Raw genomic sequence first — 13267 nt, forward strand, 5'->3', positions numbered from 1 at the left:
GAAATTTTACCATTTAAAATGACATAAAATATCAAAGATCCAGAAAAACATCTTAAAAGGATGTTAGCTCTCTGTACTTAAAAACTACAAAACAATATTAAATTACAGGCATTTAAATAAATGGAGAGATATACCATTTTCATGGATTGGAGGAGTCAACCCTATATAATGCTATCTTAGTTTCCTGGGCCTGCTGTCATAAAGTGTTACTAATAAAAATTTATTGTCTCATAGTTCGGGAGGCTTGAAGGCTAAAATCAAGGTTTCAGTAGGGCCATTCTCTCTTTGAAATCTGTATGGGAGAATCTTTCCTTACCTCTTCTAGTTTCTTGTGTTTAACACCAACCCTTGACATTCCTTGGCTTGCAGTTGCAGCACTTCAATCTCTGCCCCAATTGTCAACTGGTGTTCTCCCTTCATGTGTCCATCTCTACATCTCTTCTTATAAGGACACCAGTCATACTTGATTAAGGCCAACCCTACTCCAATATGACCTTGTCTTAAATAATTACATCTGCAACAACTGTATTCCCAAATGAGGTCACATTCTGAGGGTTAGTACTTCAACATATTTTTTGGGGGGAAACAATTCAACACAGTGAATAACAAATGGCAATTCTCCAAAACAGGTCTACAGCCTTAGTGTAATAGTAAACAAAATCCTTGCTGATTCTAAAATTTATAAGGAAAATTTTGTCACATTTGGCAAGATGATTCTAAAATGTATATAAATATGCAAAGGACCAAGAAAAGCCAAGACAGTCTTGAAGAACATAATGGGACAAAGGACTTTTTCTACCAGATATCAAGTTTTATTATAAAGCTACTACAGAAATAAAGACAGTGTGATATTTCCACAAAAAGAGACAAAAGGAATAGATTACCTAGTCTTCAAACAAACCCGCATTTATGACAACTTATATATATACAGGTGATGATAAAGAACAGTGGGGGAAAGCACAGACTTTTAAACAATAGCACTTAATCAGTTTAACATTCACATGGAAAAATGAAACCTGACTTACTTCACAGCATACAGAAGATACAATTTTAGATGGATTGTAGATCTAAATGAGAAAGACAAAGTAATAACAATTCCATAAGTCAATCAGAACCTTTGGTAGGAAAATATTTCTTGACAGGACACAAGAAACACTAAGCATAAAGGTCTTTTATGTTCATCAAAGGACACCAGAATTTATATCCATAAGAAAATGGCAGACAGTCCAATACAAAAATGAGTAAGAGACTTGAACAGGCACTTCATAAAATAGGCTATCCATACATCAAAAAACATGAAAATGGGTTCAACCTCATTAGAAATCTGGGAAATCCAAAGTAAAATCACAACGAGATACCACTATACCCCCACCAGAATGGCTAAAATTAAAAAGATGTACAGTAGTAATTACTGGCAAGGATGTGGGGCAAATGGAATTCTTATAAATGGCTGGTGGAAGTACAAACTGAAACAACCACTTTCTAAAGTTGTTTGAAATTATCCACTTAAGTTTCATATATACACAACAAGCAATTTCACTGCTAGGTATAAACCTAGCATATGTGTCACAAGAGGCAGGAATGTTCACAGCACTATTATTCCTAATGGCCGAACATTGGAAATAACTCAAATGTCCATCAGAAGTAGACAGTTAAACTGCAGCGCATTCATAAAGTGGAATACTATACAGCAGTCAAAACAAATAAACGACAGCCTCACAGATCATAGATGTATCTCCAAAACAATGTTGAGTGAAAACACATCAAATCTTGACTTTGAACAAGTTGATGTCTTCATTTACAGCTCCCAGACAAAAATTGTACCTCTTGGAGTTGTGGTGAGCATTAAGTGGAAAGATTCATATCAAGTGTTTACCAAACACTTGGCTTAATAAATATCAGCTATTATTTATTCATGTTCTCTTGGCAGGTCACCTTTCCAGACATGGGCAATAAAGAATGGTGCAGGGCACTTAACAGCGTCATCTTACGCCCCTTAGTTTCTTCCCAACCTCTTCCTCTATCTTCTCACCATTAGGTTTTGGTCTCTTTAAGAAGTCAACCATAACTGAGGCAAGAGGAATGCTGGGAAATCCACTCAGCTCAGGTCTGGAGCATAATGGGAAAGGGGGCGGAGACCAGGGTTGCGCACGCGCAGTTGTCCGGGTGTTGCGTTGCGATGGATTAAGCGGAAAAATTCCCGTAAGAGAAAATAATCTTCGTCCCAGGGTGGGGGCCTTGGGTTCTACTCCTCCTTCCCCGGTCGGTGCTCCCCGGGAGCAGGGAAGCCACCAGAAGGTGAGCGCGGCCGGTAGCAGCGGGAGGGGCCGCGTGGGGCGGGGCGGCGGCCGCGCCACGTGACGAGGCGGGCGCTGGGCGGAAGCAGCGCAGTCGGGCGTTGCGGTTTCGCTGCAGGGACACGCTGACAGGCATTTGCGGGTCGCGTTCTCTCCAAAAGATACAACGTTGCAGCGTTTGTACCCTGTGACAGGCGTGGGAATTATTGGTGGGGACGAGATTTTGGGAGCGATTACGACACGAGAGCCCATAGATTGTTGTAACTGTGGCAGGTAGTCCTAAATTCTAATCCCTCGCACTGGTTATTAAGCCAGTTGCCCATTTCCATGTCTGGCTTGCCTGTTTGGGTAAAGACAACTTTGGAGAGTTTCCTTTTTGCTTTAGGTGTACTACGTCCTGTTTAGGGGAAGGGAAGTCCGCTGAATGACTAATCTTGTTTACAAGAAGGAGATTGGGAAGCGGATCTCAGAGGGGCTCATTCCTGGGCATGGCCTTCGTGAGACCCTGCAGGTGGTCCACTTTAAGTAAGGGCATACCTGTTCATTTGTGGTGGCAACTTGCGCTCTTATCTATCTTTAAGCCGAGAGTTGGGGCCCTTATGGAGGCCTCTAGTGAAGGCTGAGTTAGAGGTGGGGGTGGGGAGTTTGGTGTGCCCCGTTTTGAGAAATATAAGCTGAGGTGGGCCTCCAAGTACTAATTCTCATGGACTCAGAAACAGTATTTCTGAGTCCTTTCTTCTAAGAGCTTGGTAACGTTCTCTCACGTGTTGGTCTGCCAGTCTAATTACCTCAGTAACTTTCAACATATAAAAGACCAGAGTATTTGTCTTTAAAGCTATCAGGGAAGCGGGAGCTATTGCTGTAAGACTTTATGTGAAGGCAGCTACCAAAGAAGCAGAAGGCAGGAAGAAAGGAGAAGAGTCATGGCCCCAGAAGAGTTGTTTTTTTTTTCAAATGCTTAGCCCTAAAACCTTGTGCTCAAAACAAAGCTTTTGATATAGATAAACACGAAAAAAAAAAAAAAAGCCTGAGTACCAATCCTTTATGTTGTGTTTTAGGAATCCAACTATCCATCACCAAGAAGAAATCTATTAGTTTTAGACCGGGGAATTCCTTTACCTAAAAAATTAGAATGAAAGAACCTTTGGATGGTGAATGTGGCAAAGCAATGGCACCGCAGCGGGGGCTTCTGGACAAAATTAAAGAAGAACCTGACAATGCTCAAGTAAGCATTTCATATTTATTTTAAATTTTAAAAAATGTCTTCCTTTCTACCTGGTGAATTCAAATTTTTAGTTAGTTTCTGACTTGTAAGGTAACCCAAACTGATTTTTTCCCCATTAGATGAGTAAATCACCTATTCTGCTCTTTGAATGAAAAAATATCTTGGTAACTCTATTATATTTCTTTTTGTGGGAAGAAAGTAATGTGTATTACCCTTTTTCCATTGGTACCTTTTTAAAAAGTTCTCTTGTATCTGATAGTAGTTTCCATTTATTCTGTAAGTATTTGTGGTCTACTCTATGCCAGGCTCTGGGGATCCAGGAGTGAGCAAAATCAGTTTAGTCCCTTCCTTCATAGAGCTTGCAGGTTAGTAGAGGAGATAGACATTACACAAGTAATTGATCACATGATATATATAATTACAAACTAAGACAAGTGCTGTGGAAGAAAAGCCTGAAATGGGGAATCTGACCTAGTTTTGATTGGGGGCAGGGGGCTAGAGAAGGATTTGTCAGCCGCATTATGAAGAATGAATTGACTAGGTGAAGGCATGGAGGAGAGTGTTCCAGGTAGAGTAATCTCCATACAGGAAAGCTCTGATTTGGGAAGATGCTTGGTTCTTTTGAAGGACTGCAGGACCAGTGGGCCTGGAACAGAAGAGGTGCAAAAATGGTGATGACGATGATAATGATGATCATAATAACAATACTAATAGTGATATTAATATGTCAATATGTAGAGTATATTATATCATAATAACATGATCTTATAAATACTAACTTATTACTATTAACACTTATATGTACTTAGACTGTGCCAGGCACCATTCTCACAACCATATTATTATCCCCATTTTAGAGATGAGGAAACCAGGTACAAAGAGGTCAAGCAGTTTACCACAGATCACAGCTCATAAATAGCAAAGATTGGATTCAAACCCAGGTATCAGACTTCAGAGCCTATACTATCCTACTTATAGGATGAGGCAGTGTAAGTAGTTTGGGGCCAGATTATGCAGAACCTTGTGGACCTTGTTACGAATTTTGGTCTTCTCCTGAGAGCTTTGGGAAGCCATTGTAGGGTTTTACTTGGGAGAATAAGATAAACATGTTTGGAAAGATCATATGGCTACCTTTTAGGGACCCAGATTGGAAATCTGTGGAGATTAGTGTGGAGAGACCAGTTAGTTGTTTTAGCAAAAAATGATTTTTTTTTCCTTCATGGACAGTTCTTTTGCTTTATACTCTAGTTATTGGCTTCATTGCATAAGCAAATCAATAATATTGAAAATATAAATAATAAAATAAGTCATAGTGATAATACTCTATTTCTCTTATTATCTCAAAGGCAGTGTCATTCCAGAACAGGGATGTCAAGTAGATGTTGTTTTGTTCATCCACTCCACGCCTTCCTAAAATGCTGTGCTGTGAAGGGTTCTGAGGTAGTGTCTACAGGATGTGGGGTGGGGGATGGTGGTATCCATGACACTTATTTTCCCTCCAGATGGTAAATTCTTTCTCTTTTTTTGCCAGAAGTAACCATTTGTTTGTCAAGTTTTGTGGGTTCTGCCTTTTAAGAATATTTTTTTTACCTTGCCCTTTCCTCCCTGTTTTATTATTTCTCATCTGGACTTTTATAACAGTTTCCTATTCATCGTCATGTCTTCAGTCACATATCTCACCAAAACTCTGTATAGTGATTTTTTTTTTTTTTTTTTTTTTGAGGAACAAGAGCCAAGTTTTTAATTTGATCATTTCTTCTATTAGAAGTACTCCTTAATGACATCCTTGGCCTGAGACTCTTTGCTTAACCACCACACAACTGCAACCATCCGCTTTACAGGGATTTTCCTGTCTGTCAGTTTTACAGAGGCCTACCCATTCCCCTAGTTTCTTGTTACCATCAACCTTAATTAGGTTGATTTGTCATTCAGCACAAGGGCCTTTACCAACTTGACATAAGCTCATCAGAATTGGATGCAAGCACACAGAGATGGGATTGGCACTTGTCTAAGGCTTTGGCAGCTTTGGAATCCCACATGCTAGGCTGTCCTGGATGAGGGTGGTCTTCAGCATCTCTTGTAAAGCAGTATTAATGTCCATTACACCTCCAGTGGAAATGCTTTCCTCCACCAAGGCGGTGGGTTATGGCCACAGCAATGGGTTATGGGTGGAGCCGAATCTTGAATGCACCGGGGCCTCTACCTCCCATGCAATTCCCCAGCAACAGGGAAAGAGCACTATGGTGCTCTTTATAGATCTGATGACACTGCTCTCTTTAAAGACCCTGTCTCCTCATGAGGGATAAAACATAAACTTTTTAGTGTGGCATCCGAACTATCCATGTTTAGGCCTTTGTTTTCCTCTTCAGTGTCGTCACTCATCCTTCCCACCTTTTTTTTCTTTCTTTTTTTTTTAACATCTTTATCGGAGTATAATTGCTTTACAGTGGTGTGTTAGTTTCTGCTGTATAACAAAGTGAATCAGCTATACATAAACATATATCCCCATAGCTCCTCCCTCTTGCATCTCCCTCCCACCCTCCCTAACCCACCCCTCTAGGTGAACACAAAGCACCGAGCTGATCTCCCTGTGCTATGTGGCTGCTTCCCGTTAGCTATCTGTTTTACATTTGGTAATGTGTATATGTCAATGCCACTCTCTCACTTCGTCCCAGCTTACCCTTCCCCCTCCCCATGTCCTCAAGTCCATTCTCTATGTCTGTGTCTTTATTCCTGTCCTACCCCTAGGTTCTTCAGAACCTTTTTTTTTTTTTTTTTAAGATTCCATATATATGTGTTAGCATACGGTATTTGTTTTTCTCTTTCTGACTTCACTCTGTATGACGGACTCTAGGTCCATCCACCTCACTACAAATAACTCAATTTCGTTTCTTTTTATGGCTGAGTAATATTCCATTGTATATATGTGCCACATCTTCTTTATCCATTCATCTGTTGATGGACACTTAGGTTGCTTCCATGTCCTGGCTATTGTAAATAGAGCTGCAATGAACATTGTGGTACATGACTCTTTTTGAATTATGGTCTTCTCAGGATATATGCCCAGTAGTGCTTCCCACCTTTTCTAATCTATGCTCCTGCAAACTATTTGCATTTCACAGGAAGGTATATTCTGTTGATTTTTATTTCCTTGCCTTTGCACATGCCATTTCTTCTGCCTGTGTATCCTAAACTGGATACTTTAGCTTGGCAAAAAGTTCCTCCTCTTTTAAGATATAGTTTAACTGTCACTCAGGTAGAATTAGCCATTCTTTCTCTGTCTTTTTTTTTAAATCATGTAGTGCTTTTACATTTATTATGGCATCTGGAGGTCAATGAATTTGGTTTCCTGGGTCTCGTCTTATTTGATCTCAGTTCCTTGCACAATGACTGGCACATGCTCAATAATCAAAATAAAAGAGGCTGTGTTTCACAGATGAGGAAACTGAGCCTGAAGGAATAAGTGACTTCACCAAGGTCTCATGGCAAAGCTGGGATACAAAACCAGTTTTTTAAAATTCCAGATCCAATATTTCTTTCATCGTACCTTGCCTGTAGTATAAAAATTTAAGAAATATTGTACTGTGAGTTGAGTATTCTTTCTGTATAAAAATTGTGATAATGAAAATCCCGTTAACAGCTTACATTGTAAATTTAAGTGGATAGGGACCTACTTAGTTCCTTTTGGTTTATATTAATGCTTCAAGGTGAATAGGCTATACTTTTTCATGATTGAGAGTGTGACCTATGGTGGAAAAGCCAATTGAACAAATAGTATGTGCAATTTTTCATGTCATATTTGAATATTGGAAAATAGACAAAAAATTGAAAAGTTGAGTATTTTATGATATACTAAGGGTCTGTTCTGGATATTAAAGCTATAGTTGAGCTCTCATTCAGTCGTTCAGTGACTTTTATTCCTGTTTATATAACCTAAAGCACTTGTTGAACACCATTGTAAGCAGTTTACATGTGACGCTTACAACCCTACGAGTTAAGTATGTTATTATTCCCACTTTACATACAAGGAAACAGAGACACAGATGGTAACTTGCTAAACTAAATGTAACACAACTAGTAAATGGGTGAGTTAGCATTTGAACCCAGGCAGTCTGGTTCAAGAGCCCAAACCCTTAACTAGGATGCTAAGCTTTGTTAGTTATTTTGTTTTCAGAGGAGCTACAAAGATGAAAAGATAGGGCCTCTGCTCTCAAGAGAATTGATAGTAAGGGGGAATAAAGGTATGGAAATGGGAGAGGTAATTATTTGCTGGGTGACTTCTCCCTGCCAGAAGGTATGCTACGTATGTCTTACCTATTCTCATTTAAACTCTACAAACATAGGAGGGAAGTATCCTTACCCCATTTTACAAAGGAGGGAACTGAGGGAAGGACAGGTTAAGTAACTTACAAACTCAAAGGAAGCATCAGAACTAGAATAGGAACTTAGTTTTGACTGGCTTCAAGCATATATTCTTTCTGTTGCTTTGTGCCACTTCTATACAGATATAAAATCACAGTATTATGTAATTACTGTAATTTTAAATATTGTGTAAGGTGCATTGGGAGCACAGGGAAAGGATCCCTTATGTCTGTCTAGGGAGGAGAGGAAGGCTTCACAGGATGGGTAGCGCTTGAGTTAATAGCAATTGATGAAGAGCTTCAGACAGAGAAGAGCATGTGCCAAGTCATGGAGGGGTGAGAGAATGTGGTGTGTTTAGTGGTTGAGTATTTCACTAGTAAAGTGGGAGAAGAGAATAGATTTTAGATGTTCAGGTAGAATTGATCCAATTTAGAGATAGCAAATGAAGTATGAGGGTCAAGGAGGATCCAGGAATACTCAAGAGGTTTCTGGCTTCAGTAAGTTGAGTTTGTGACAGTACCATTTACTGAGGGGCTAGGAACAGGATTTGGGGGGAAGTAATAAGTGTTGGAATCTGTTGTGTTAAGGGGCTCGTGGGACATTCAAGTGGTAATTTGCACTGGGAGGCATTTGCCCACATGGATGTGGTATTTAGAGATTAGAGAGTTATCTACCTGTAGGTATTGTGTTGCCAGATAAAAATGTAGAATGCTCAGTTAAATTTGACTACCAAATGAACAATGAATATTTTTTCATATAAGTATGTTGCATGCAATGTTTGGGACTTACTTATACTAAAGAATTATTTGTTGTTTATTTGAAATTCAAATTTAACTGGTCATTTTATATTTTTATTTGCTATATCTGATGACCCTATATAGGTGATAGTTGAAGTCATGAAGGTGGATGAGATTGTTCAGGGAACAAAAGTAGAGAAAAGAGAGTAGAGCTCAGGATAGAAAGCTGGGAACTAGATTAATTTAGTGCTTCAAAATGGCTTCAAAGTAGTCCCTCAAGCAGCAGCCTCATCATTACCTGGGAACTTGTTAAAAACGTATGTTCTTGGGCCCTGCTCCAGACCTGCTGAATCAGAAATTCTGAGGCTGAAACCCAACACTCTATGTCTTAATAAGACTTTTAGGGGCTTCTGATGCCACTGAATTTGGAACCATTGACTTCAGGGGTGAATATAAGATCAATGAAGGATACTAAGAAATAGTAATGATGAATTGAAGTAATAACATAATACGAAGACAACCAGTGGAATCATTGGCAGTGTCAGAGGTATCTGAGAAGCCAAGTAAGATAAAACCTAAAATTGTTTGTTGAATTACACAATAGTGAGATGATCGGTTATCTTAAAACACCTTCAGTTGAAGCAGTAGCCTGATTGCATTGTGTTCAGGAGGGAATCAAAGTGAGGAAGTAGAGAAAGAATGGAATACTTTTTCTCTAAGTTCGGTTGTAAAGGGAGAGAGAAGAGAGGGCAGTAGTTCCTTAGGGAATAGGTTCCTTGTAAGCCGAAGGGAAGAAACCTATATGGAGGTTGTGAAAGGAACAAAGGCAAGAATGACTGAGACTGTCTTGAGGATCTCCACATTTGCTGCCCATGCTGAACTTTTGCTGAACTCTCTAACATAAAACTGCTGAATAGTTGCTGAGTTGCCAAAAGGAAAGAACAATGCTGAGAACTGGACTCTTTCTGGACTAAGGAAACCATACCTTTCCCTAGTAATGGATGAAACGTGCTTGATAACCCAATCGTATGAACAGAACAGTTTTATCGTCCAATCCAAATTCTTGGTAAACAGCTTGTGTAAGCCTGTGTGAGCTTCCTCCTTTTCCCCATAAAAACCTCCACCCATTTTCCTCCACTGGGACACTATTCTGGGTTCTTCCAGAATCTGTGATCCCTGAATTACAATTCTAAGAACCTAAATAAACTACCTTTTTGCCTCTTTACAGTTCATGCTGCTTTTAGTTGACAAGATAGAGAGAGGCTGAGGATACACAAAATCAGTATGAAGTGCTGTAAGAAGGGAGAGGGAAAGAGATCCTGAACATAAGCGCTGTTTTAGTCATGACTGAGAAGGTTGCCTTTTCCTGTAAGGTTCAAGGACAGTTTGCTGATCAATTTGTAGGCATGGTGGGGGGAGCGGGAATCAGAATGTTGCAGGAATTCTTACTTAGCTGCTTCTATTTTCTTGGTGAAATAGAAACATTACTGAGCAGGAAGAATGTGGGGTTGGGACTTATGAGTGATGGAGGTGTGGAACAGTTACTTTATGAAGTAAAAGAAACTGACTAGGGAAATGTAACAGGCATATTAGAAAAATACTAGAGATTGAATTGATGGTAAGACAATTTTTTATTGAGTCTTAAGTGTTCTTTTTGGTAAGTTGAAGGAGGTGTATATAGGTACTTTAACTTCCTCTTCTTTTTGCAAGTGCCAATGAATAAATACTGTTATTTGAGTATAATGTTTAAGAACATTTGAATTGAATGAACTTGAATGCCCACTTTGAATTGAACTAACTTAGATTCATTCATTCAACAAATATTTATTCAATGTCATAATTATGAAAAGAGTAAGAGCTAGCATTTTTGTTCTTAAATCATGTTTAACTTCTGGCTAACTGCAAGGCATCACACTACACACTTTATTTGTATTAAATCATTTATCCCCCATAAATCTAGTCCAGTGGGTTAGATAATATTATCTTTATAGATAAGGAAGTTGAAACTGAGAAAGATTAAATAACTTGTTTAAGAACCGGGATCGCTAGTGTTCTGGCATTCCTGCGGCATACCCCTTTCCTTTTCTCCCCTTCTTGGGGCCTTGGGGTCATGGGCAGCATTCTGTATTCTGGCTGGTTGGCGCAATGCTTGAGTGGCCTGGCAGGGGAGTGGGCCACATGCGCGTGGAGGACACTGTGGACCGGAGGGAGGCACACAGCATGGCTGAAAATCGAGAGCCCCGCGGGGCCATCGAGGCTGAGCTGGACCCGGTTTAGTACACCCTGTGGAAGTGGCTTCCCCACTGCCTGTACCGGAAGCCCAATGACATTTCTGTCAACATGAAGACTGACGTTAAGGCCCAGCTGGCCCACTGCCAGAAACTGCTGGACGGACGGGCATGGGGTCAGAACTCATGCACTGAGATCTACATGCACTGGCCATCAACTGCACCATGAACATTGCCCTACAGCTTCAGGCTGGCAGCTTCAGGTCCCGGCAGGTGGTGCCAGTACCTCCACTGTGGAGCTTGTCGTTGAACTGGAACCAGAGACTTACACGTGAGCGCTGCTGACCCAGATCTACAACAACTCAGCCATCCACATCTGTGTCTTCAGGGTCGCACCCAAGTAATTGAAATGAGGCTGTCCTGTCTTATCCACCCACTGCATACAGCTAGGCTCAGATGTGGCTCTACTGAGTACTGTCATGGACCTTCTACCAGAGGCATGTAGGAAAAAGCCTGTCCTCCTTGCAGCCCCAAGGACTATGAATTCAGAGGGCGAATATTGTCTTTTGTTGGGCCCAAGCAGTGGGTCTTTCTGAATCTTTGTGTTCTGTAACCATTGTCCTATACAGTCAAACGTATCAAGTTGTGTTGGTGCCCGGCCACCCCACTGCAAAAAAAAAAAAAAAAAAGAACCAGGACCACACCTGTTTCTGTCTGCTCCCGGAACCCATAGTCTTCTTTGTTATGTTGACTGTGCTGGGTGTTGAATGTACAGAGGTGGAAAAACAGATATGGTCCCTGTCCCTAGTGGACATGGTCCTTTTGGTCTAGTGTATGTGTGGGGGAGGAGGAGGGGTGTTAGACATTAAACAGATTATCACCCAAATAAGTATGGTATGATGTATTATGACAAGTGCTGTGAGTGAAAGGAGATGGGAGAAGCTACAACAGGGGAACTTAATTTCCATTGGGGACCAGAGTTTGAATTCATTATAGTAATTATGTTATATTGTATTTGTACATTTAGGAGGGAGACAGCATGGATTTTGAAACAGAGAGACCTGGGTTTGATTCCCATCTGTGCACTTAGTATCTTTGTGACCTTGGACAAGTTGATGAACATCTCTAAGCCTCACTTTCCTCATCCATAAAGAAGGTTCAATAATTCTTACCTTATAGGCAGCAGTTTGTTTGGTGCCATAACGTACATCATGGGAAGTGGTAAATTAATGCAGTGGTTCTTAATCTTTGGCATTTAATATTCCAAAGAAATTCCAAAGTAACTTTGGGAACCGATACATTTGTCATTTATTTTGCTAAGTACAGGGAGATTAAAAATACAACTACCATTTATTATCACCATTGTTTCAAAAAACTTTGAGGGCGGGCTTCCCTGGTGGCGCAGTGGTTGAGAGTCCACCTGCCGATGCAGGGGACATGGGTTTGTGCCCCGGTCTGGGAAGATCCCACATGCCGCAGAGCGGCTAGGCCCGTGAGCCATGGCCGCTGAGCCTGCACATCCGGAGCCTGTGCTCTGCAATGGGAGAGGCCACAACAGTGAGAGGCCTGCGTACCGCAAAAAAAAAAACCCAAAAAACTTTGAGGGCTTCCCTGGTGGCGCAGTGGTTAAGAATCCGCCTGCCAGTGTAGGCCACACGGGTTCGAGCCCTGGTCCGGGAAGATCCCACATGCCATGAAGCAGCTAAGCCCGTGCACCACAATTACTGAGCCTGCGCTCTAGAGCCCGCGAACCACAACTACTGAAGCCCGCATGCCACAACTACTGAGCCCATGCACCACAACTACGGAGCCCGCTAGCCACAACTACTGAAGCCCACGCGCCTAGAGCCCGTGCTCTGTAACAAGAGAAGCCACCGCAATGAGAAGTCTGCGCACTGCAACGAAGAGGAGCCTCCACTCGCCACAACTAGAGAAAGCCTGTGCACAGCAACGAAGACCCAACGCAGTCACAAATAAAATAACTAAAATAACTAAAAAAAAAAAGAACACTGTCATTTAAAAAAATAAATAAACTTTATTTGAAATACGTAAGGCTGTTTTAACAACCCCCCCCCCCCCCCACCGCTCCAAAATGTAGGGTAGTTCTGATCTCAGAATAAAGGGCACTCTTTTTCAAGTTAGGTATATGTATTTTAATTTCTTTCATGATTACGTGTTATTTTAAAGCATTTTGAAGAATACATTAAAGATAAACCTGATTTAGGCTGTGTTGATTTTTTGTGTAATGAGCAGATTGCATTGAAACTCGTGTCTTCTGACATTAAGAGATATGCCACTTGCAAATCTGTTGGCTAAAATTACTAATTTGATCCAAACTCTAAATCATTCAGATTTAATTTCATTTATTGCTCCGTTATAAGCACAGCCTATAAAAGGGGTAGTGCTCAGCATTGAAAT

The 13267-nt window shown here is 40.7% G+C and overlaps 1 protein-coding gene and 2 pseudogenes across 7 annotated transcripts in view; 2 read left to right on the forward strand and 1 right to left on the reverse strand.

The window, feature by feature from the left end:
- The first annotated feature begins 2163 nt into the window (after nt 1-2163).
- The window catches only part of ZMYM6 (zinc finger MYM-type containing 6), a 43371-nt gene continuing 32267 nt past the window's right edge, over nt 2164-13267 (forward strand). For 3 of the 5 annotated variants that reach the window (XM_082662238.1, XM_082662243.1, XM_082662244.1), the window contains exons 1-2: nt 2408-2570; nt 3356-3522. In XM_082662238.1, the coding sequence (XP_082518364.1) occupies nt 3430-3522 (93 nt within the window). In that variant the 5' untranslated portion in view covers nt 2408-2570; nt 3356-3429. Of the gene's footprint in view, nt 2299-2407; nt 2571-2719; nt 2823-3355; nt 3523-13267 lie in introns of those variants that run through there. The other 2 variants (XM_082662239.1, XM_082662240.1) reach the window with 2 other exon arrangements.
- LOC309825549 (small ribosomal subunit protein eS12-like) lies at nt 5284-5644 on the reverse strand (annotated as a pseudogene). The gene has a single exon. The product of its transcript is annotated as a small ribosomal subunit protein eS12-like (transcript).
- Nucleotides 10842-11253, forward strand: LOC309827176 (ribonuclease P protein subunit p20-like; annotated as a pseudogene). Its single transcript has one exon. The product of its transcript is annotated as a ribonuclease P protein subunit p20-like (transcript).

The sequence above is a fragment of the Grampus griseus genome, assembly GCF_964374135.1.
Source record: "Grampus griseus genome assembly, chromosome: 1".
In the NCBI taxonomy this organism is placed as follows: Eukaryota; Metazoa; Chordata; class Mammalia; order Artiodactyla; family Delphinidae; genus Grampus; species Grampus griseus.